Source organism: Oreochromis aureus, linkage group 2 (genome assembly GCF_013358895.1).
Source record: "Oreochromis aureus strain Israel breed Guangdong linkage group 2, ZZ_aureus, whole genome shotgun sequence".
Taxonomy (NCBI): domain Eukaryota; kingdom Metazoa; phylum Chordata; class Actinopteri; order Cichliformes; family Cichlidae; genus Oreochromis; species Oreochromis aureus.
In genome coordinates, this window is record NC_052943.1 from 34,307,438 (window position 1) to 34,333,210 (window position 25,773).

At 44.1% G+C, this 25,773-nt stretch overlaps 1 protein-coding gene across 2 annotated transcripts in view; it reads right to left on the reverse strand.

Moving 5' to 3' along the window:
* The window catches only part of naa15a (N-alpha-acetyltransferase 15, NatA auxiliary subunit a), a 38,484-nt gene that overhangs the window by 10,173 nt on the left and 2,538 nt on the right, over window positions 1-25,773 (reverse strand). For both annotated transcript variants that reach the window (XR_005615424.1, XM_031758927.2), the window contains exons 3-14: window positions 23,100-23,204; window positions 22,780-22,937; window positions 22,456-22,590; window positions 21,839-21,992; window positions 20,367-20,486; window positions 18,258-18,353; window positions 17,716-17,822; window positions 17,557-17,629; window positions 17,270-17,439; window positions 17,030-17,182; window positions 1,388-1,516; window positions 879-1,092 (exon numbers count right to left, since the gene is read on the reverse strand). Coding sequence is in view for 1 of the 2 variants with exons in the window: in XM_031758927.2 (XP_031614787.1) it covers window positions 879-1,092; window positions 1,388-1,516; window positions 17,030-17,182; window positions 17,270-17,439; window positions 17,557-17,629; window positions 17,716-17,822; window positions 18,258-18,353; window positions 20,367-20,486; window positions 21,839-21,992; window positions 22,456-22,590; window positions 22,780-22,937; window positions 23,100-23,204 (1,614 nt within the window). In the remaining variant the exon portion in view is untranslated. The remainder of the gene's footprint in view (window positions 1-878; window positions 1,093-1,387; window positions 1,517-17,029; window positions 17,183-17,269; window positions 17,440-17,556; window positions 17,630-17,715; window positions 17,823-18,257; window positions 18,354-20,366; window positions 20,487-21,838; window positions 21,993-22,455; window positions 22,591-22,779; window positions 22,938-23,099; window positions 23,205-25,773) is intronic.

Below are 25,773 nucleotides of genomic sequence, written 5' to 3' on the forward strand. Positions count from 1 at the left end.
GGCAGCTTCAGAAACAAGGATGCAAGAGAAGTGAAAAAACAGTGATGCTAGCTCTGTAAGTAGAGCCAGACACCATTGATATAATCAAGATAATCCATTTTCACCATGCACCACATGGCAAACAGCCTTTAAGCTGCAGTTACCTGTCCAGTTGCCTCTGGACAGGTTTAATCTAAGTCCTCAATTGAAACTGGATTATCGTTTTAAGTGAAATTCTTCCCAGGTGATACCATCCCCATGTGAACAGGCTCAAAGATATCAAATTCTGAAACTCAGAACTGTTAACAGCTTTTTTGTTCATTTTAGTTCAGCTTTTTGTTTTTTACTTTTTGTGCAGTGCCCAAATTTGAAAATGCTGTTTTCATGTACCAGTTAATGAGTGTACAGAGATAGCTTTACACAGGTTCTGCAAAAAATGCATCCATTTTTGTTTTCTGAGTGGTATGAAAGTTACACATCTTTGCAAGCAAAGACTAAAAAAGCCACACAAAAAAAAAAACAACCCTCGACTGTTCTGAAAAAGTTAAAAATCACCTTTAACTCTTTAACAATCTGTATTTCAGAAGGTAAAATAAAGCCATCTATCCAAGGTTGGTGCTTCAATCCCCGCAAGCCTAATATCCTTAGAAACAAACTAAGCTTAAATTTGCATTGCGACGCATCCATCTGAGTATGAATGTGTGTGAATGGTAGATAGGAAGGACTTAGTAAAGCAGAGCAGAACAAAAAAAGTGCCTGTGTGATTGGGTGAATGAGGCAAGCTGTGTAAAGTGCGTTGAGTGCTCAGATAAGGTAGAAATATAAGAACCAGTCCATAACATCGTCAAAAGAGCTACTTGTAAATAAAAGTCGTTCTGCACATGCACATAGAGTCTGACCCGTGTCTGCCTGGCTCTCTTTGTTGTCATCAGTCAGAGGTTTGTCGTGCAGGGTCAGGTAGATCTGTATTGCAGTACGAGCAGCTTTGTAATAAAATGGGTGCTGCCGTAGGACATCCTCCAGCTTCAGCAGGTCCACGTAGGAGCGCAGCGTCATCTTCCTCATGCAGTAGGTGTGGAAGTCAAACTGGTCATCAGTGATCTCCACAAAATGCTGATGAAGAGAAGAAGGGGGCAGCTTTGATCAGCAGGTATGATAGGCTCAGAAAACTTCTGATCTTTATGATAACTTTAGGTCGTCTATTACTTGGGATTAAGACTTTGTGCGGAATTTAGCTGAACTTGAAAGATAACGTGTTGAAATCTACTGATGTTTTAGAAATCTTTTATTTTTCTTTAAGCCAGAGATTGTCACCTGAATTAGAGAGGTGAGAGGATATTGTAGAAAAGATTTAAATGTGTGTCGTTAGCAGTTGGGTGGAACGTGTGAATATAAACAATGAACTCACTCTCTCAATTTCATGGCACTTCTTCAGGGCCTCTCCGTACTTGTTCATCGCCTTGTAGGCCAAGGCACATTCTGTCTGGAACCACATGCACTGCATCTCGTTCAGGTTATCCACTGCCGACGTGCCTTCCTGAAATACACAAACTTACAAACTTACTTTGTGCTACCAGAAGACAAAGTGAGGCAAATGATATGTGTTGGTGCTAAGCTGAAGCTGTGTAGCTGAAGAAAAGGTTTATGTAGATGACGAGGTTGGTGTTGGTTGTCTTATATGCATATAGTGTACAAACTCAAAAAACACATTTCCTTTAAAAATTAAAATTAAGAATCAGCTGCTCCAAAGAAAGCTCGATGAAGCTGAAGAAAAATATAAAGAAATCCACCAACAGAAGGAAGAACAGGACACAAAGCAAAAAGACATGCAGCGCGAACTCAAAGGCATGCAGGAAAATTACAGAATGGTGAAACAAAGCTTGGATCAAACACTGCGCCAAAATAAAGACCTTCTTCAAGAGCAAGAGCAAGAAAGACTGAGAGAAGGAAAGTGTATTATCCAGGACTTTGAGAGTAAAAATCAAAAAATACAAGAATTCTGTGATGTAGTGAAGGTCAAAACGAGTGAACTGGAAGGAGAAAAGGAAACACTGGAAAAACGATGCTCACAGATGCAGAAAAGGATCGATCAAATGGCGAGAAACAACTCTGAGCTCATTAAGGGGATACGGTTGGAATTCAACAACTTGAAGCGGGAAAACACAGAAATGCAGGCGCAAAAGCAATAACAAGACAAAATACATGAAGGCCCGCAGTGTACGCTCCAAGACATCCAGAGAAGAAATGAGCAGCTAGAAGACATGCACAAAGAAGTCCAACTGAGAAATGCAGACCTGCAAAAGGACAAGCTAACACAAGAGGCAACATCCAAAGAGCTGAATGAAAAGCTTGGAGAAAAACAAGCAACATTAGAAGAGGTGGAGCAAAGATGCAAGAAACTTGAGAACCAAAACACAGAAACAATCGATGAGTTGAGAACCCTCATCCTGGAGAAAAAGGCGCTCGTGGAAAAGTCCATGAAAAAGAAGAAAAAATGCTTCTGCTTGTTCCGGAAGCCATCAGTTGAGGGCTTCCCCAACTGATGTAGCCTCGTCTTGCTCCACCTCTGTTCACCCCCCAACCAGTCCCGGCAGTTGACTGCCCCTCCTGAGCCTGGTTCTGCCGGAGGTTTCTGCCCGTTTAAAGGCAGTTTTTCCTCCCCACTGTCGCCTCGTGCTTGCTCAGAGGGGATTGTTGGGGTTTTCTCTCCTCTACCTTGTTTATTTACTTGTTTAACTCTTACTTTGTTTCACTTTGTTTCGTTACTTACTTGTTTAACTTTTTCTTTATTTACTTGCATTTCAACTTATCTTACAAAATAATAAACCAATTGAATATATCCTTTGAGTATTTTTCATCTAATCTTTACAGAATTTTACCAAAACATTTTCAAACATTCAGATCTGTCTTTTATTTTCTGCTTCAAACCTCATAAATGGTGAACTAAAAACCCTGGAATAAGGTTTGAAACACTGAAATTGTTTCAGCTGAAACTGGCAAAGTCATACGTGTGTGTGTCACAGGTGACACGGTGTCGCCCGTCAGGTCATCATGTTTAGGGTCCTTCACTGCAAAATTATTTAGGCCAAATCTTTAAAATGGTGTCAAATTTTCAATTCATTTCAATCACACAAATGCAGAAATAATTATTTGCAGTACTTATCTGATTTATTATGAGAATGTCATGCCTGATCATTTGTACCCACACCACCAAAAATGGGGGCAAAACGGAGAAGATCACGTTTAAACAGTTATAACACGAGGTCAGAAATATAAGTGAAAAAATAAAAAAATTGATTTTTTCTATGTTTGAGTCACAGTAACTTTTAAAGTGTTTGTGCTAATAACACCATGTACAGTAAGACAGGCATGGAGAACAGCACTGACCTGGAGAGGCTTTGAACAGATGACACACTCAGTTCAATTCAACATCAAGACTTTACAAATGCACAAGCATCTATTTATTTAATCTATCATCTGTGATATTATTATGTAAATTATAATGTATTGTTCATCTCCCTTAAATAAACATGCAGCCTTAAAGTATGAAATATTCATTTATCAAAACACTAAAATTCGTCTGTTAAATTGTTTAATGTGTAGGTGCTCACGATAAACCAATTTTGGGAACTTCGGTAGCACAAAAAAGTGGCTATTCTTTGTGCCCATATGGATCAGTCCCTCTTATTACCATTCTTTCCTTAAGCTTTCAGTTGGCTAGTTAAGTGTCAGACTAATGTTTAAAGCTTTCACTTGAGTGAAGTAACTCACATTACTGCTACTGCTAAGTAATGTTAGCTAAGTTTACAGCATATTCCACAAATCACCATGCCATAACTAACTGCTATACTAGCACTGCCATACTCTATCACACTCTTTTCTTTCATATCATTTCTCCAGCACGTTTGACAGGTAGCAGAATAAAAGTTTTAAAAATTAGCATGTGTTATGTGCACATACTCGAAAATTATTTACTAGGACTCACCTGTCATGTGACTCAAGAGTGCAAATTCTGCCACTGTCATTTTCCATCAAACACTCATTAAAACAGCAACGTCAAGTTAGCGCACTCATCCCCGACTGTGCAGGGGTAGGGGCGGGGTCACACATTGAAACAGACTGACATGCAGGGGCGCAAGGCAGCCCAGGCGGGGAAATGTTGCTTTTACACTTTGCGACTCATTTTATTTCTCTATCTGATAAAACTATTCGGTCAGATAGTTATTTGTGGTAAATGAAATACGGTTTCAAGCACATTTAAGCACCACATCTGAAATCCAAGCACTTTTCAAACCTTGAAAAGACAATATTCAAATTCAAGCATTTTCAAGGACTTCAAGCATCCATACGAACCCTGTACATGAATAGGATGAGTGATCCTATAGAATCTTCGATACCCAGCATCTAGGTTGACGCCGAAACTTGAGGTTACTCTATTCCGTAACCCCCGTTCTCTGATAACATGAGTGAGGTGTCTCACTATGGGGAACGCTCTCTCAGCGTTGTCCTCAGAAGCCTCTATATCATTACTCCAGCCAGCATTGGTTGGCAGTCGTGACGCTTGCATCAGGGAGGGGCCACCCTCCTCCCTATAAAAGGGTGTGACGCAGCGTCACCCGTCATTCAAGATAAGCTCACCTCTTCCTCGCTTCGTGCAAGGAGGGTGATCTGGTGAGACACCTCACTCGTGTTATCAGAGAACGGGGGTTACGGAATAGAGTAACCTCAAGTTCTCTTTCAAACATTCGTTTCGGTGTCTCACTATGGGGATATGCAGACTCCCGTATTGCCAGATAAGCCCATCTGAACAACTGACTGCCAACTTAGGAGGTCTCGTGGGGACCCACACTTAACACAGTGTGGGCTAGAGATGGTGGAGTGACATCCAACCTGTAAAACCTTGCAAAGGTCAAAGGTGAAGCCCAGCTCGCCGCTGCACATATCTCTTCTATAGAGACACCCCTAAAAAGGGCCCAAGAGTTTGCTAACGGGCTTGCCGAGATGTGGTTTAGCCCAGGAAACAAACAGCTGATCCGACCTCCTGAAAGCCTTCGTTCTCTCTATATAGGTACATAAAGCCCTAACTGGACAGAGAGCATGTAGGCGCTCCTGTTCAGGGGAGGAGAAAGGAGGAGGGCAAAAAGCTTCCAGCTCCAATGGGGTGCATTGAAGATAAGGATTTTTGGGCACAAAGGCTGGACTTGGCCTGAGTGTGACTCTAGAGTTATCCCGCGTGAATCGGGTGCACTCTTTGTGTATTGACAGCGCATGAATATCACTGACACGCTTCGCAGATGCGAGAGGCAGGAGCAATGCAGTCTTCAAAGACAGGATTTTTATTTCCACCTGGTTTAGTGGTTCAAATGGTGGCTGTGAGGGGGCGCTAGCAAGCCAGCAATGGAATAAGACGTGTTTCTGAAGGCTCCCGCTAACAGAGTTTCAGAAATAGTTTTTTTTCAACCTACAAAGTTTCATTTTGTGTCACAGGGGAAGCTAACAGTTTTATACACCATATTACAGCTTCATTCAAGACAGAAGGGCATCTAACCTAAGAAAATATAAGTATACAGGAGGAACGGCGGCTAGGCCCGGCACATCCTCGGGCGAGAGTACCAATGATGACCCAAGTGTGGCGCCCAGCTCAGCGACCACTGAGGAACAGACTCAGCAGAGAGATGGGCGTTTTGTGGATACTGATGCCCTAAAATTGCAGCTTCTTCGATCCATCAAAGACGATATCAGTGCAGTGTTAAAAGAAGAACTCGGGAATGCACTGAAAGAAGATTTTGATAACATTAGGGCTGACGTGCAAGAAGTGAGAAATGAGATCGCTAACAGTACGGCGGCGGCGCGCGCTGAAATTGATGGAGTTAAGGCCACGGTGAAAGGAGGACGGGCTGTCAATGCGGAGCGATGAGGTGGTCACCTTACAGTGAAGACTTAGAGGAAGGAGCCGTCTGACCTGAAGGATAAATGTGATGACATGGAAGGCAGGATGCGGAGATCTAATATCATAGGGATCCCGAAGGGCCCGGATTCGAGCTCCACCACGGCCGTATCCGTGCTACTACGTGAAGTGCTGGGTATGGACAAAGATGTTATTGTCGACCGCTCACACAAGAGTCTGGTCCCGAGAAAGCCAGGTGGTAACCCGCGGGCCATCATAGCCAAGCTTCATTACTACCAGGATTGTGTGGAAATTCTACGCCGTGCCAGGACCCAAGCTCCGCTGAGGTTCAATGGACAACCAATTGCAATATTCCCGGATTTTACGACCTCGGTGGCCCGAGCTCGGGCTGCTTTTACAGAAGTCCGGAAACTTCTCCGTGAACAAGAAGGTATCCGCTTTGGGATCAGCTTCCCGGCGCAACTTTGTATCACGCACAACGGGGAGGAGAAAGAATTTCTGGATGCGGCGAAGGCAATGGAATATGTTAAAGAACATATTATTAACGTTTGAGGAGGCTGCGCCCGATGCCCTATGTGGGAGCGCCGTGTCTAAGTTCAGCGCTACGGTTGGTTGTCTCAGTTACTGCTGCGTATACATGACTCTGTTTATCGTAGCGTTCGCACTGTGATGAAAAGTTTAAAGAGACACTTCTTGTTAAGACATTTAAACCTATTTCATAAGCACATTTTGGTTCATTTTATTTCATGACAATACCATTGGGTTTCGAAAAGTTCTATACCCTGTTTGGACGTCGATTTTTTTTTTTTTGTAGGATATGTTATGTCACGCGGTCAGCGGGAGCCTAAGGGTCTGGCTTATAGTAAACCAAACAAGCACTAGGCTATATGTGTGGATCTGTTTGCAGGGGGTTTTGCAGTCACCATGTTGAATCTGGTGTAATTGCTCATTATGTTCTTGGTTTGGGCTTCAGCCAGATATGTTTATTTTACTTATCACTGTGTGTTTTCTTTTGTTTTTTGTCCCTTCTCTTTTCTCTATGCATGTCTTGCATCTGGGGTTTTCATATTTTACTATTTGAGCAGGGATGAGTAGAGCGCAATCATTCAGTGATTGGGTGGTAAATTTTGTAAGTTGGAATGTAAAATCACTTAACCATCCCGTCAAGCGGAAAAAGGTTCTTACTCATCTACAACGACTTGGAACAGATATAGCATTTCTCCAGGAAACGCATCTGCGTACCTCTGATCATTTTCGAATCAAGTCTGGATGGGTAGGCCAGATATATCACTCTAAATTTAATTCTAAAGCCCGGGGGATAGCGATCTTGATAAGCAAAACTCTACCATTTATAGCCACAACTGTAGATGAAGGCCATTTTGTTGTAGTTGTAGGACATTTATATGGTTTCCCCTTGATTCTAGCAAATGTCTATGCCCCTAACTGGGACGACCATAGTTTTTTCACTAACGTCTTTGCACGGCTTCCCAACATGGCAACACATATTATTATTTTTGGTGGGGACCTAAATTGTTCATTATCTGCTATGGACCGCAGCTCGCACAAAAGCACGCCTGTTTCAAAATCAGCACGTGTTATTCAGCGTTTTCTTCATAGCTATGGGTTAGCTGATGTATGGAGATTCCGTAACCCAAACTCAAGTCAGTATTGTTTTTTTTCTAATGTCCATAAAACATATACTCGCATAGATTATTTCTTTCTGGACAAAAAACTCCTCCCTTCAGTAACAGACTGTGATTACAAGGCCATGGTGATTTCAGATCATTCACCTGTTGTTCTTTCACTGCGTATTCCCAATGCCTACTCTAATTATCGGCCATGGAGATTCAATCCAGTATTGTTAGCAGACGAAGAGTTTGTTAATTATATTAGGTCTCAAATAGATTTCTTTCTTGCTATCAATCAAACTCCAGGGATGTCACCATCAACTGTTTGGGAATCCCTAAAAGCATATCTGAGAGGCCAGATAATCTCATTTTGTGCAAACAAAAAAAGAACGATACTGAGCGACTCTCAATTAGCTGATGAAATTACTAAACTAGACGCTGTATATAGCCATTGCCCTGATCCGGTATTATATAAACGTAGGCTGAAATTACAAACTGAATATAATCTTATATCTACAAAACAGGCTGAGTATCGAATTTCGAAGCTGCGTAGTTACTCGTATGAACATGGAGAAAAAACAGGCAAGCTGCTAGCTCATCAGCTACGACAAAGAACAGCTAATCAAGCTATCCCTGAGATCCGGAATGACCAGGGAATAAGGTGTACGGATAACCAAGGTATAAATAATAGTTTTTTTTAAAATACTATCAGACTTTATACAGCTCCCCCCCAGCTAAAGATGACCTGGCACTAGAAAATTTCTTTGAGAAACTTGATATCCCTTCCTTAGGAGAAGATGCGGCCACCAGTTTGGAGGAGTCCATTTCTAATGCTGAAATTGAAATGGCCATACGGAGTATGCAGTCTGGAAAAGCTCCTGGCCCTGACGCATATCCTTCTGATTAGGGATGGGTACCGGTTCTGACATAAACGGTAGTAACCAGACCGAAAAGCAGCGCACATTTCGGTGCTTTATTTCGGTGCTTTTTTTTTCCTGAGCCAATTCTAGCCAATCATTTTACGTTTCCGAGGATAGTAGGCGGGGCCAGGTACGTACGTTCTTTTAGAGCAGAGCTACAGATTAAAAATGCCCAAGGCGAAGCGGTCAAAAGTCTGGCTGTACTTCACAGCAAAAGATGCAAACTCAGCAGCCTGCAACACGTGCTTTAAGCTGATACTGTCAAAGGAGGTAACACCTCAAATCTGATGAAACACCTGGCGACGCATAGCGTTTTTTTTAAAGCCGAGAAATGCGCCGTGTTTGATAGCTTGCTGCGAGACCTCACATCGTGCACATCTACTGCGGGTGTGGTGCCTGTTATCGGACCCGGAGTTAGCAACATCCCCCAAAAACCCGAAGAGTAGAGTCCTGGCCCCTAGCCCTGTCAGTGTAGCAGAAATGATGAGGATGGCAGCAGCAGCTGTTCTCCTCTGCGTGAGTAGCTTCATGTTGTTCGTGTGTAATTACGTTGAGTACGCTAACCACATTATTACATTAATGCATGTAAGGTAAACTAGCAAACACCGTCGTAGTCACATGCGGCTGTCTTCTTGTTTGATGGCAGATACTCCTTCACCCTGGCCAAAAGGCTAAAATGACCAAAGAAAAAGTGGAAAACAGTTAAACATGAGAGGTTTTTGGACAAAGTTTGTGTTTTTTCCATTGTTTAAGCACTGCTTCCAGCCAAGAGTGATACCATATATGCCCTATAGCTGCAGAAAAGGCTAACATTGTTATCTTTTTACAAAAAAACAGCTGAACATGAGAGGTTTTGGACCAATTTTGTGTTCTCCATTCTTTAAGCACCGGTTTGAGCACTGTTTAAGCACCGGCACCGTTTCAAAAGTACCGGTTTGGCACCGGTATCGGATAAAACCTAAACGATACCCATCCCTACTTCTGATTTTTTCAAGAAGTTTTCTAACCAACTGAACCCATTGTTAAAGTTAACTTTTGAAGAATCTTTCCTCTAACAATCCTTGCCTTCAACAATGCGTCAAGCAGTGATCTCCCTAATTCTAAAAAAGGATAAGGATCATTTAGATTGTGGCTCATACCGTCCAATATCTTTGCTGAACACGGACACCAAGATCCTTGCTAAAGTGTTGGCCCGCCGTTTAGAGAAACATCTGCCCTCCATTATCTCACCCGATCAGACAGGCTTTATCAAAAATAGGTATTCGTTTTTTAATATTAGACGTTTATTAAATATAATCTATAGCCATGTCAAAGGTAATGTATTGGAAACTGTAATTTCGCTTGATGCAGAAAAAGCGTTTGATCGGGTGAGATGGGACTTTCTTTTCCATACGCTTAAAAAATTTGGCTTCGGGAGTAATTTTGTATCCTGGATAAAAGTATTGTACCGTTCCCCTGTAGTGGCCATTCGGACCAACAATAGTCTGTCCCCTTTTTCAGCTTCAGCGTGGCACACGACAGGGTGCCCTTTGTCACCTCTTCTTTTTCGCCATCGCAATTGAACCGCTAGCTATTGCTCTGAGACATTGTGTTGATGCTGAGGGAATACATCGTGGGGATGTCGAACATAAAGTCTCTCTTTATGCCGATGACATGCTCTTGTTTATTTCCAACCCTTCAAATAGCCTCCCTAAACTTTTAGATATACTTAAGGAATTCGGGACAATTTCTGGATATAAGGTGAATTTCAGGAAAAGCGAGGCAATGACTTTAGGTACAATAACCGGGGAACTTTCGTCTATTTGAGCACCTTTCAAACTCAGCTATAACAAGTTCAAATACTTGGGCATTTGGATTACGCAGAACCATAAAGACTTGTATAAAACTAATTATCTTCCTTTATTGTCTAAGCTAAAAGAGGATTTTGGAAAGTGGGTGTCATGATTCGGCTGTGTGGCAGGCAGGAAGTGGACCCAAACGCAAGCTCGCGGAGGCAGGAATAAACTCAAAACACAGCTTTATTGCTGGACAGGAAAACGGCGAAGCAAACTGACATGAAACTAAACTGGGAAACAATACACAGGTACACGGAGAAACACACGGCCATGAATGAGGGAGAACGCGACACTGACACAGGGAAACACAGGGCTAAAATACACTGGGAAGTAACGAGGGGAATGAGACACAGAAGGGGAGCACAGCTGGGAGAAATCAGAACTGACGAGACGAGGGAGCAAAGTAGAATACACTCACAAGAGACATGGACCTTCAAAGTAAAACAGGAAGTAGCACAGACGCAAACTAGACTAGGGGAGACAGAGCAACTAAGAAACACAGAACAACAACAAGGAGACACAGAGGGCAGCTATTAAATACTCAGAACTAAAGAGAATACAAGAAAGCCAAACTAAGACACTAGACTAAAGAATAAACTGGGGGAACAAAGGGAACTAAGACCACAATACAAAACTCAGAGACACAAGAAACTCAAAACACTGGGTCACTGACCCAGGACCATAACAGTGGGAGTCCTTGCCTCTTTCACTGGCTGGTAGATTAAATATCATTAAGATGACTATATTCCCTAAATTTCTATATCTTTTTCAATGTCTTCCAGTCATTTTTCAATAATCTAAATAGTCAAATCTCTTCCTTCATTTGGAACAAAAAGCCACCTAGGCTGAAACAGAGTGTATTACAAAGACCACGGAGCGCAGGAGGCTTAGCACTCCCAAATTTTTTGTTTTATTACTGGGCATCTAATATAAGGGCATTATTGTACTGGATAAAAGATCATGATAATTTATCATCATGGGTAACACTGGAAAAGCTGTCAGTGAGTCAATCCTCCCTGAGGTTTTTGCTGTGTGCCAGACTACCTCTGGCGGGACCGATCTCCAGCTTCACCACGAATCCTCTTGTTATCCATTCACTGAAATTATGGTACCAGCTCAGAAGGCACTTTAAACAGACTGAACTCTCTCACCACCGCACAGACATTGCATGTTTTCTCCATCCTTAACAGACAAGGCATTTAACATATGGACAAAGCTTGGAATAACTTCAATGAATGCTTTCTTCACGGACAATATCTTTTCCTCATTTGAACAGCTGGTGACCAAGTTCAAGGTCCCTCAGTCACATTTTTTCAGGTATCTACAACTCAGGAATTTTGTTGCTTCTAATACTGAGTGCTTTCCGTCCTGTCCACCTCCATCCCTTTTGGATGATACAACTGTTTGTTAATACTGCCATAATTGTTGTTAAAAGCAATTCTTTGTTCAATAAAAAGACCTTGATCAAATGGTGGCTGTGAAACTGCCCCCAGCACCAGGGATAAATCCCACATGGGAACGAGAGGTTTAGACACCGGGTGGAGCCGTCGTGCCCCTTTCATGAAACGGCAGACTAGCGGGTGATGGCTCACTGGGCCATCCACGAAGCCCACATGGCAGGCTGAAATGGCTGCTAGATATACTTTAATTGTGGAAAAGGCCTTTCCTTTATCTAACAGTTCTTGGAGAAAGGAGAGAATTGTTGTCACAGAGCACTGAAAGGAGAGAGTGTGAGACTTTCCACACCATTCCTCAAATACCCTCCACTTGTTCTCATACAATGATCTTGTGGAGGGGGCTCTAGCACTCTGAATAGTGGCTATAACACCCTGCGGGAGTCCTGCCATACTCAGATTCAACCTCTCACGGGCCAAGCCCACAGGACGAGGCGCTCGGGGTGAGGGTGAAAAATCTCCCACCTGGCTTAGGAGACTAGGTCTCGACGGAGAGGGAGAGGCCAAGGTTCGCTCCAGAAGAGGGGCATAATCTCCGCTAACCAATGGGACCTCGTCCACCTTGGGGCGATCAATATCATTGTTAGCCCTCTCTCTCTCACTCTGGTTAGAGTGGGAGAAATTAAGGCCAGTGGAGGGAACGCATAAAGCAGAGCATGTGGCCAATTGTGAGCTAATGCGTCTACCCCTAGCGGAGCCTCCTGGTCCTTCAGGGAGAAATACAGTGGACACTGAGCGTTCTCCCTCGAGGCAAACAGATCGACCTGTGGGTGGCCAAAGCGGGTCCAGATTTGGGTCACCACATGTGGGTGCAGGGTCCAGTCCCCGTAATGCGGGTTTCCCCTGGACATTAAGTCTGCTCCCAAGTTCAGCGCTCCTGGAATGTGAGTAGCTCTCAGTGACAACAGATTGATGCTGCTCCACATGATCAGTCTGCGAGCCAGCATGTGCAAAGGACGGGACCGTAACCCGCCCTGTCTGTTGATGTACGCCACAACAGTGGTGTTGTCTGTTCTGATCAGAACATGGTGGTTTCTCAACAGGGGAAGGAAGTGTCTCAGTGCTAGAAATGCTGCTAGCAATTTATATGAGCACCCCTCTGTCGTGAGTCCCAGCTGCCGCTCACTGCTCTGCCCTCGTGAGTGGCACCCCAGCCCATGAGACTCACAGCCAGAAAGGGGCTGTCACAGCCACCTTTCTGGCTGTGACAGCCCCCAGTGACACCCCCTGAGTGAGAAATGTGGGATTTCTCCAACAGTGGAGTGCCGCAGCGCAGTCTGCTGTCACTCTGATATGGCGGTGGGTATGGCGCTTTCGATTCAGTCTCAGTGATGCAACCCATCGCTGAAATTCCCTCATATGCAGTCTGCCTAGTGCAGGGGTGGGCAATTCCAGGCCCCGAGGGCCGGTGTCCCTGCAGGTTTTAGATGTGTCCTTGAACCAACACAGCTGATTTAAATGGCTAAATTAGCTCCTCAACATGTCCCGATGTTCTCCAGAGGCCTGGTAATGAACTAATCATGTGATTCAGGTGTGTTGACCCAAGGTGAGATCTAAAACCTGCAGGGACACCGGCCCTCGGGGCCTGGAATTGCCCACCCCTGACCTAGTGGAATGACCGCCAGTGAAGACGCCATTAATCCCAGCATCTGCAGGCATCTTCTGAATGGGAGATATCTTCCCACCTGAAAAATGCCTGCATGTGATAGCATTTTTTTTTTACTCTGTCCACAGAGAGACACACTCTGTATGAGGCGGAGTTTAGAGCTATTCCTATGAAAGAGATGGCCTGAGCTGGCTGCAGGACACTCTTTTCAGAGCCATCAGGTGATCCACTGTCAACCTGGTGTGCTCTCTTCCCATTATTTCTGACTCTGATAGCAGCAGCCAATCGTCTATGTATGTTGCTATACGGATGCCCCGCCTCTTCAGTGGGGCTATGGCTGCCTCTGTGCATTTCACAAATACCCGCGGGCTCAGTGAGAGACCAAACGGCAGGACCTGGTACTCGTACATTCTGCCCTGAAACGCAAAGTGCAGGAATTTTCTGTGAGGCGGGTAAATAGGGATGTGAAAATATGCGTCCTTCAGGTCTATTGATGTAAACCAATCGCCTGGGCGCACTACATGCAGCAGAGTGGTGGTCGTCAACATCCTGAATTTGTATGACCTCAGATGCTGATTCAGAGCCCGTAGGTCCAGTATCGGACGCAGTCCCCCTCCCTTCTTGGGCACAAGAAAGTACTTTGAGTAAAAGCCGCATTGGCTCTGCTCCTGGGGTATTTCTCATACTGCTCCCTTTGATAGCAAGGTAGTTATTTCTTCTTGCAGAATCCTGGTTGATTCGCCTTTTGCAAGAGAGAAAATCACTCTGCGAAATCTGGGAGGGGTGGTTGCGAATTGCAAACGATAGCCTCACTCTAATGTCCTCACAACCCATTCTGGCGCAGCGAGAGCTCGCCATCTCTCTATTCTTGCTGACAGCGGCCCCAAAGACAGGCACTCCACAGTAGACGGAGCTTTGCCTCCCTCTTGTGGCGGAAACTGGTCCTGCGGGCCAGACCCGACTGCGCATGCGCGGGCGGCTAGCGCTTGACCAGCGCTCATGGGACCGGACACCACTGAGGGAATCAACCCCGGTGGTGTCTGGGTGTGTGGGGGTATTATGTTTTTCAACATACTTTGTGTTTTCCACACATTTTTCCCGTGCCCTTGGCAACATGCCTGGATGCAGCGGGTGAGTTTTTAATAAACAGTGTGTTTTTGTGAGACTGTGACATGCTTGATTCAGCTGAACAGTGTCTCGTCGTCTCTTTGTTGAAATGCGCTCTGTGGGATCCAACTCGAGTCCCAGGCCCTGAAAGGTGGAGGCAGAACACACTTCTCCGAACGGGCTCCGGAACTGAGCCCTGGAGTGAACTTGGAGCCCGGGCTGATCCGGCTCCGATCTCCCCGTGGGGGATGTTAGGCAGTCCGCTTCTTCTTGCAGTCCGACTGCTTGGCTGGTGGTGGGGCACCCTGAGCGGCAGCAGGCGGGACATGTTTCCTGGGCCAGTGGGTCTTAGGGTTCTGCGATCCTAGGGGACCCTGGGCCGCAACCTGCGGGGCTGGGCGGTGAGGGATTTTAAACGTCAGCACGCCAGCTGGATGGCTGGTGACCTGAGCGAACGTGCGGCGACTGGGTGGAGGCGGGGGCGCAGCCTGGGTCTTCCTAGGGAGACACAGCTGCAGGGCCTTTCCCTCTTTCTTTTTCTCCTCGCACCGTCTTTGCATTGTGGCAACGGCGGTCCCGAAAAGGCCAGTGGGGTCGATGCTTTCGTCCAGAATGTCACGTTTTTCTCTGTCCGAAAGCCCCGACAAGTTCAGCCATCTTGCCCTCTCCTGTAGGACGATGATGCTGAGAGCTCTGTCCGCCGCTTGTACTGCTGCTGTAGCGAGGTGGAGACACTGGTCCTTAACAACGCCCAGCTCTTCCCACAGCTCGCTAGCATCCGGGTTCGCAGCAGTCTGGTCCTGGAGCTCCGCCAAGTAGGCTAGCAGGAGCGATGAGGTGTTCAATGCCCTCACGGTGGTGGCAACTGATTTATACGCCTTGTCAGCCAGGGAGGACTGCAGGCGTTCGGCCTTGGAGGGCAGGGATGGACCAGATGACATGGAAAGTTTCTGGTTTGTGTGGAGATGAGAAGCCACCAGATTCTCCACTGTGGGAATTTGGTAGATGCCCTTCTCCTTCATTCCAGCGCAGTCAAACACCGCCGCTCCCTGCACGGGGTTGGGTGACGAGAATGCCGTTGCCCAGCAGCGTGTGACCTCGTCCACGCATTCGGGGAAAAGCGGCAGTACCTGCTTAGTAGTATTGCTTTGGGGAGCCTTTTACCCTCGTATCGTGAGGTGGAGGGTCTCCGTTGTCACCGCAGGCCATGGGATTGCCAGATTTCAGCTGCCCGTTTTGCAACGTTAAATAGCTCCATGCCGCGGGACTGTGTGCCGGGGTTATCACAATCGGCCCCTTGTGTCGCAGAATTCCGACCAGAGGGGGCAAAGAAAACGTCGTCATCCTCGTCCGAGACGAGATGTTCTGACGCTCCCTCAGAGGATTCGCTGAGTAGCTTGTCATTAGCCTTGAGGGAATCAGACAACGTAGCTTCGCTAGCTTGGTCAGCTACCTGCTGTGCTAGGTGCGTGGTGGCAGCTAACACACTCTCCAACCTGGCTCTGTGGTGAAGAGCAGGCGACTTGAAACCGTGCTAGCACCCGGTGACCAAGGTGTTAGCTTGCTCGCGTGGACAGTTAAGCTAGCACTCACACTCACAGTCAGGAGATTTGAGGTTTCTAAGAAGCGAGAAGAGGAAATTGAATGACGGGTGACGCTGCGTCACACCCTTTTATAGGGAGGAGGGTGGCCCCTCCCTGACGCAAGCGTCACGACTGCCAACCAATGCTGGCTGGAGTAATGATATAGAGGCTTCTGAGGACAACGCTGAGAGAGCGTTCCCCATAGTGAGACACCGAAACGAATGTTTGAAAGAGAACAACAGGTATCTCAGTATTCCAACATTCGGAAGGCTGGGGTCTATCACACTAGGCAAGACCCCAGATGCAGGATGATGATTGTCTCAGGGGCAATCCAGCACATAACAGCAGGGTGTAAGATGCTAGCAGGAAGGGCACACATAACCAAGTGGCCGGCATAGTATACAGAAACATCTGTGCCGAGTATGACCCAGAAGTCCCGAGGTCAAAATGGGAGACATCCCCTAGGGTGGTCGAGAATGACCGAGCTAAGATCCTGTGGGACTTCCAGATACAGACAAAGAAAATGGTGATGGCTAACCAACTGGAGGGTGAAGGTGACAGTGGTCCCCATGGTAATCGGAGCACTAGGTGCAGTGACTCCCAAGTTAAGCGAGTGGCTCCAGCAGATCCCGGGAACAACATCGGAGATCTCTGTCCAGAAGAGCGCAGTCCTGGGAACAGCTAAGATACTGCGCAGGACCTTCAAGCTCCCAGGCCTCTGGTAGAGGACCCGCGCTTGAAGGATAGACCACCCGCAGGGGCGAGATGGGGAATTTTTTTTAATATACATATTTACATATATGTATACACACACATATGAGACACTGATATATAATCTCTTAACTTCAATTATAGGCTTTGCTGTTGAGTGCTATGTACAAACTGGAAGGCAAAACAACACCAGCTCAGGTTCACACTTTCATTCCCCGTCCGAATGAATCCTCTTGGTCACTGACACAATGTTGGAGTTTTATTGCTTTGGGAAAATTCAAACATGCCATCTGCTTACTCGTGTGAACTTGGAGCACATCTCCTCTGCTTCCTTGATGAGACCAGCCTTCAGCATGTACTTGGCACACTTGGAATTAATGAACCGGTCTGCAGTGTCCAGGGCCTGAGCCTCATCCATCCACCGAGCAGCTTCTTTTATGTTGCCTGCATGCTAGAGGGCAGAGGAGCTGGGTTAAAAGACATGGAAAGATCACAGAGTGAACAAAAACACCTGTGTGTGCAGAGCTTTCTACCAGACCTTGTAGATCTTGGCTTTGATGAGGAAGAGCTCAATGAGAGTAGGTGTGCTGTCGATGGCTGCATTAATAAACTCCAGAGCCAGGCGTGGCTGGCCAACGAAGTCAAAGTGCTGAGCCAGGAAATACTGTACCCACAACAGGGTGGTAGGGGGTTCCTCCTTCCCATCATCTGTGCATACATTTAGTACAGCTGTCACTGAGCTTTGGTTGACGTCACAAACATTCAAAAAAATAAATAAATGGAGACTGGAGATGATGGAAGCCATTATAACCAATTAGCACTCACCATTTTCACTAAACATTCGACAGCTTTTTAAACAGGTTTCATAGCCAACTACTAATTCTTCAATAACTGTGACCTGCATGTAGAGAAAACAACTTTATTTTCGCTTTATTTTAAAGAACATTTTAAAAACAAACTAAGTTTTGAACACCACAAACGTACCTTTTCTTTGTCATTGTAAAGGGATTTGAGGGTGGTGAAGACAGGAGGACAGCCTTTGCTGAAGTTGATCCTCAGGTAGCTGTCCAGAGACTGACGAAACTTCTCCCCTGGCCAGCACAAACACAGCAAAGACACAGTGAGGTTTACTCTGTCACTAAAATGTGATTTACACTCATAAGCTGACTTATCAGTTTGTTTATGCCAATTCTGAGTGCACCAAATACAGAGGCAATGAATCCCAGGTTATGAGTGTCGGCTTAGCCTAGTCTGACCTGTAATTGATTCATTCCTGTTTGCTGTGTGAGCTTATTTGATGAATTTTAACTGTTACAAAAGACAAAAACCCTAAACTTCAGGGGAGGTGCATATTTGATAAAAACATCCTGGGTCCATCATGTTACTGACACATACAGCCATAGGCTATTTTTTTCTCTTTATTTAAAGACTAAAACACCTTACAGAAGCAGAATGACAACATTGTGATTTGCTATTTAATAAAATAAAAGACAGAAAAGATGTATTTGCCAAAAATCCAGGTTTACCAGTGAGGAAGTTGAGAGGCAGCCTTCGGGGAACGAGGCCTTTAGGAAACTTTATGCAGGACGCTTCATAAATCTTCTGCCGCGCCTCTAAACTGCCTGTAGAGAAAAATGGTCAACTATAATTGCAGTGGTCAAGTGAATATCACAAATTCACACAGACATTCCAAACTTCTGCTCACTCGGGATATCTGCTGAGTTCAGTTTGGTTTTTTTCGTGAAACCAGTTTGAGACACATTTACCAAATGGTGCATTATCTCGCATCCAACAGGACAATAAACTGTAACTATAAAGGGATGAACATGGTTGTTAAGAGGCTAAGAGTGTGCGATGACTACATTCCCCACACTATTAAAGCACAAAGAGTAGGCGCCATGGCTCCATGCTGCTGATACCAAATTCTAACATTTGGAGCGTCAGCAGATACACACAGACTGGGACGAGCTCAGACATCAGTTTGGAGTATGGAGCAGCAGACATCGGCACACTGGCAAAAAAGTATGAAGCCAATCTCCACCACCCACATCCTGTGGAGGTCATTAACAGTGAATATGCTGAATTCAAGTACATAAAGAGGCAAAAACACGGGTCAATCTCAGATATGGTGACACTAAAACGTGAGGAGCTCAAACACATCTCACAGCTTGTGGATATTTGTGCTACATTTCAAGCATCCAGTGCAGATTGTGAAAGAGGCTTCAGTTTATTGAACCGTAACAAACAGCATCCAGAAATGGTCTTGAAGTAGATCATTTGGACCATCAGACTGGACAACGTGTACAACCATTGAAGACACGAGACAGACAGATGGAAAAATTAAAGTGAAATTGAAGTTCTTAATCAGTTTTGTGCTTATTCTAATGTCATGTATTAAGAATTTTCATCTATAATGGTTAAGAATCATTAAATTACAACGAGTAGTAGAAATTCAATTCAATTCAATTCAATTCAATTTTATTTATATAGCGCCAAATCACAACAACAGTCACCTCAAGGCGCTTTATATTATGTATATGAAATGTTAATAACAACTGTAATTATATATTTTACAGAGGTAATGGAATTTTCACAGTATCACATAATTGCGATACAGCACACACGTCGTTGTGCAAAATGTGAAAGTCTTAATGTGAACAAAATGTTAATGCTAAAAGGTGTACCCACAGGAGCCCCACCCTGACCCCAGGAGGAGGAGCTTCACACCCACTGTGAAAAAAGCAGACGGGGTTTTAAATGGGACAAAGTGTGCAAGTATTGGAGAAGTGAGAGGGACACACAGGAAAAATAAGGTTATTATCTTTAAGTCCTCAGTTGCTAAAGCATATAGTTAGGGCTGGACCAGGTGACCCTGAATCCTCCCTTAGTTATGCTGCAATAGACGTAGGCTGCCGGGGATTCCCATGATGCACTGGGTGTTTCTTCCTCACTCACTATGTGTTAACAGACCTCTCTGCATTGAATCATATCTGTTATTAATCTCTGTCTCTCTTCCACAGCATGTCTTTATCCTGTCTTCCTTCTCTCACCCCAACCAATCACAGCAGATGGCCCCGCCCCTCCAGTGCTTGCTCATAGGGGGTAATATGATTGTTGGGTTTTTCTCTGTATGTATTATTGTAGGGTCTACCTTACAATATAAAGCGCCCTGAGATTGGACCTCATACTGGAGATTAGAATTTTTAGTAGATGCATTTCTAGAAAAAAATATGCAACACTCTCTGTGCAGAACTCTTTACAGTAAGTTGAAGGAGTGTGCCTCTCTGCCTCTCTGTCTGTCTGTCTGTCCGTCTGTCTCCGAGGCCTTGTTATGGCAGATATCTGTTTCCAGGATAACGTTGGGAAAAATTTCTAAAGAAGCTCAGCAGGAGTGCTCTGACCAGCACCTGCACATGTATGCTGTTGTTTCCTTGCACATAGAATAAATGTATCGGAGCTCGCTACTCTGTGTTTCTTACAGGCATTAATTTGAGACTCATTGCTTTGTTCTCCAAGTTATTGTAATCACAAACTTGTGTCCACGCTGCCTGTGCAGCAGCCAGGCAGGGAGACGACAACACCTTAATAATAATAAATAACAACAGAAGAAGTGTGATGGATGAGAAAGTTCTCACCTGGCTTTAAGGCCTTTTCCAGGCCTTGGTAGTAGGCCCAGTTTTCTGGGTTCCTTTCCTGGAGTCTTCTGTAGACCTCTGAAGCCTCCTGAGGTTTCTCCAGCTTTAGCAGCAGCTCTCCTGCAAACACAAACACTCGCTGACTCAAAGGTTTCACACTTTTCACACTTTAACACTTTAAAACTACACCCACAGCCATTCGTTTCTCTTTAACCTTTTAAGTGTTTTGTTGAAGGCCGTTTTCTTCTGTTGAAGAAACCTTGACCCTTCTGTTCTGTCGCCCTCCAAGTTGCCTTTTTTGTCCAAGAACAAAAAAGGCATTGTTTACACCTGGAAGTGTTCCAGTCTGGGTTTAAAACACACCACAGCAGCAAACCTGCTCTTTTAAGAGTTTTTAATGACATATTTTTAGCGATGGATTCTGGGAACAGTGTTGTTACCTGTGCTTTAAGATCTAACAGCTGCATTTGACACAGTCTCATCTCCAGACTGGAGCAGTGGGGGCAGCTTAAGCCGGTCCTGTTTAGATGCCACCTAGAGACTCCGATCCATGCATTTATCACGTCTCTCCTGGATTACTGTAATTCTCTTTAGATTGGAATTAGCCAGCTGGTACAAAACGCTGCTGCACGACTTTAAACTGGTACAAGCAAACGAGAGCACATAACCCCAGGTTTAGTGTCCCTTCATTGGCTTCCCATTCAGTTTTCACGTCCATTTCAAAAATCTTTTATTTGTTTTTAAGTCTCTTAATGGTTTTGCCTCTTCCTATTTGTCTGAGCTGCTTCACCCTTACATGGCATCAGTGCTCCTTAGTTAACCAGGTGCTCTTCACTGTCACAAAGACATTTAATAAAACACTCCTTTTCTCCTCGGCTTCTGTCTTAAACCTCTTACCCTGTACTGATTTATTTTTTTATTTTTGTTTTTGTGTACATTTTTTGTCCTGTTATATTGTTTCAAAGTGCTTCAGAAATAAAGTGAAAGTAAAAAGGAACGAGAGTTGCAGGGAAGGGCTGGGACTAATCCCAGGTACCATGGAGCGAGAGGTGGTGACCTCACATGTCACGAGGCTAACACAGAGAGACAGACAACCATTTACAGTCACATTCACTGCTAACCCCACTAACTGCATGTCTTTAGACTGTGAGGAAGCCACAGTATTCAGAGAGAACCCACATGAACATTGGAGAACATCCACACAGAAATTAGACGGTGGAGCCCACCTCAGTTGTTGCTGTGAGCCAACAGTGCTGCCCACTAACTACACACAGTACACTGAAATCTAGAGTGTGCTTTATTCTCGTGTGCCAAATCTATTTTGTTGGTGCTAAAGGAGGTCCAGTGAAGCTGATAATTCATTTTCTTATCAACAGCAGCTGAAAAACATTTCCAGAAAAAGCTGCAGACTTGACTTGGTTCCCCACCTGCAACCAAACACTCAGTGAGCAGCACTACGCTGCACTACCCACCTCTGCTCTCCTCCACAGCCAGCTTGTCACAGATCTGTTTCTCATAGTTGTTGAGGTGATCAAGGGCCTCCTTGTGCAGCCCGGCTTCCCTTAGGACCTGGTTCTGATACAGCAGCAGTTCACTGTACTCATAATCCACTTTGTCAGGCGATGTCTGAAAAACAACAAAAAATGAACAAAAAATTATTTAAGTTGTGCACTGCCACATGGACTTGAAATGCCCAGCATATATTTTAGGCTGGATGTTTCACACTTATCTTCACGTGTACTATTTTTATTACTATTAGTAGTAGTCTCCATTACCCTTAATTTTCCTACCACTAGAAAGTTGGATTGGACTGGACACCCCAGAGTCCACAATAATGTATCAATCAGACCTTCAGCTGCTTCGAACTACAGACAGCTAAACAGACGACCCTAACTTCCTGGTCAGCAAAATGAAGCCCATGCAGATGTCCCTTAAACCTGCCACCAAGTGGCACCAACTGTAGCTGCAAAAAGACATGCAGACTTATAGAAGTCGATGAGAAAAGGGCTTTTTCTTCAACTACTTAAATACTTTAAATAATCACCGTTTAATCAAGGTCATGAAGGCCTTCTTATCCAGAGCTACTCACCTGCTGTGTTTTGCGGAATTCCTCAACAATCTTTGCAGCCATCTCAAAGTCCTCTAACAGGTGATAAGCCACTGCATATCCGATCCAGGAAGCTCGTTGGGCTGGACGGAGCTGTAACAGCTGGTACCGAGTCTCCTGCAGAGAGAAAGAGGCATCACGCACACGTAAGAAGCAATGTTATGTCCACAACTGTCCGTGTTTACGATCCGACTTTCCATGTTTTGCAGCTAAAAAGGAACTAACTGACACACAAGACCAGTTTGCCCAGTCTCAGCCTTTAACTGCCATCTTTTGATTAAGACTGTCTCATTTGTGTTTCCTCACCCTGTATCCTTCCAAGTCTCTCATCTGGATCTGCAACAAGGAGAGGTCTCGGAGAATCTGCAGATTGTCCTTATCCCACTTCAGAGCATTACGGTAACACTTGATGGCCTCATCATACTTTTTATCTGAGCGCTGTAGCAGGCCATACACATGCCAGCCTGGTATGGTCAGACAGTTAGAGAAAATCATGCATAAACACAATTATCCACACGTTACACAAGTTAATATGAGAACTCAAGCAGACATTTTTCACAAGTTTCTCAGAGTGGATTCAGCAGCTGCTATTTAGCTGAACAAAGCCAGGAGCACTGAAAGGATACAGACATGGCTCTTGAGGTCGTTGCGCAGGCCTCGTCTCACCAGCTCATACGCCTCCTCCTTCTTGCCCAGACAGTTGAGAGTTAAACCCTTCATGGCCAGCGTCTCTGGAGCAGGAAGGAGGGACACATTCAGAGAAAGTTGACATGATGTCACGTATTTCACCACTCTTACATGTTACTTTCTTTACAGAGATATGTGCAAAGAGTAATTTAGCAGCTTTTATGTTCAAAAACATTGCTCATTATATCTTTACTGAGTTTTGTCAAACTGTAAAACTTCAGCAGCTTAAAAAAAACATGCATTAAACAAGCCTCCACTCCTCTGGGTTTCAGGCTTTCCAGATGATGCAGGAACCTCTGTGCTGTGATAATAACTGATAAACTTTGGCTCATAGTCTGAATTGCAGTTCATCATGGAGGTGTTAACAGTGACGCACTACAAGAAACTTCCTTACTGCTTTGGACGACATTAAAATCTGTCTGATGTTAACCTAACTAACAGTAAGACAAAAATATTAGTGGTGGAGAGCGGTACTCGTCAGCCTCCTGGTAGGTACACCTATGGCATTAATCACCTTGTTCTCAAGTTATTGAGAGTTCTTCACAAGATTTTCAGACACCTTGACCTCTGACCTTGAGGTTGAGGTCACCAAGATTCAAACTCAACCAAGATTTATACACCTATTGTATCAATTTGAAACTCTTAGGAGTGACAACATTACAAAAACAACCAAACAATTCCTGTGGTTTCTCTGTGTTTGCAGAAGTGTCGATACAGCTTACTCATTAAGACACAAGCAGAAATGCTAAAAACTGTTTATTACAGCAGCTTTCAGATTCAAAGAGCAGTCAGATTTGATTGGTGAGGTGAAGTTTACTTCATCGTAGGGATATCACCAGAACAGATACTTATGATACGCAAGCATCTTATTCCCAGTTTCTGCTCAGTTACTGGTTCTGTTGCTGTCGTCATTTGGCAACATATAACTAATATTGAATTGAATAGCCTCAATATCCAGATTGTGAAAATGTGACTCCACTTGGGAAGTACCACAGGCAGCAATTATTCCAAGGATGCAATTCTTTTGGAAATGAAGACATTTACATACAGTAGTGTGCAAAAGGTTTGAGCCACTACTAATTTATTTATTCATAGATTCAACTATCAGGGGTTCAGCTATCAGTTATTTTATTAAGCAAGTATTCGATCAATAATTCCATTGATTAATCAAGTAATCAGATTAAAAAAAATTCTCTCTTATTAATGAGCAATAATAAATATTCAAAAGAGAAAAAAAAACGTAGGTCTTTCAGAATGATCTGCTCACTGGGTTCCATCTGGCAAACTGCATCCAGCTGCATACATCTGTCAAAAAAGACCTCTCCAAATGTATTTATGTGCATTTTAAAATTTTACATTTCGAAAAAATAATTCTCTTAATTGCAAAATTAAATACATTTTTAAAAGGTTGGAGAAAAAATCTGAAGCAGAATCAAAGGTCAAAGTCAAATAAAATAAGGTATACATGCAATCTAAATGTAAGCATAAATAAACTGCCGTCTCTCTGTCTTTCTGACATCAACAGGAGCTGACAGTGCTGGATCTACTGGACAACCTGGATTTAGTGTGTGTTCCTGTGTATGTGTTTTTTTGAATGTGTGTGTCTGCCAGTGTAAATGTGTGAGTTTGTAAGCCTTAGCGTACAAACCGGATTCCAAAAAAGTTGGGACACTAAACAAATTGTGAATAAAAACTGAATGCAATGATGTGGAGATGGCAAATGTCAACATTTTATTCAGAATAGAACATAAATCACGGAACAAAAGTTGAAACTGAGAAAATTTATTATCTGAAGGGAAAAATATGGTGATTCAAAATGTCATGGTGTCAACAAATCCCAAAAAAGTTGGGACAAGGCCATTTTCACCACTGTGTGGCATCTCCCCTTCTTCTTACAACACTCAACAGACGTGTGGGGACCGAGGAGACCAGTTTCTCAAGTTTAGCAATAGGAATGCTCTCCCATTCGTGTCTAATACAGGCCTCTAACTGTTCAATCGTCTTGGGCCTTCTTTGTCGCACCTTCCTCTTTATGATGCGCCAAATGTTCTCTATAGGTGAAAGATCTAGACTGCAGACTGGCCATTTCAGTACCCGGATCCTTCTCCTACGCAGCCATGATGTTGTGATTGATGCAGAATGTGGTCTGGCATTATCTTGTTGAAAAATGCAGGGTCTTCCCTGAAAGAGATGACGTCTGGATGGGAGCATATGTTGTTCTAGAACCTGAATATATTTTTCTGCATTGATGCACTGCAAAAACTCAAAATCTTACCAAGAGTATTTGTCTTATTTCTAGTCAAAATGATCTCATTACACTTAAAATAAGACAGAATCAGCTAAAGGGCAACATTTCAGTAAGCTAAAGGAACTTGTTCCAAGACAGTAAATCTTAAAACTAGACAATTTTCACTTGTTCCATTGGCAGATTTTTCACTTATTTCAAGCTAAAATATCTTGTATTAAGTAAAAAAAATCTGCCAATGGAACAAGTGAAAATTGTCTAGTTTTAAGATTTACTGTTGACATGGCGTCCCACAGTTCCAAAAAGAACTTTGAATCGTGACTCATCTGACCACAGAACAGTCTTCCATTTTGCCACACTCCATTTTA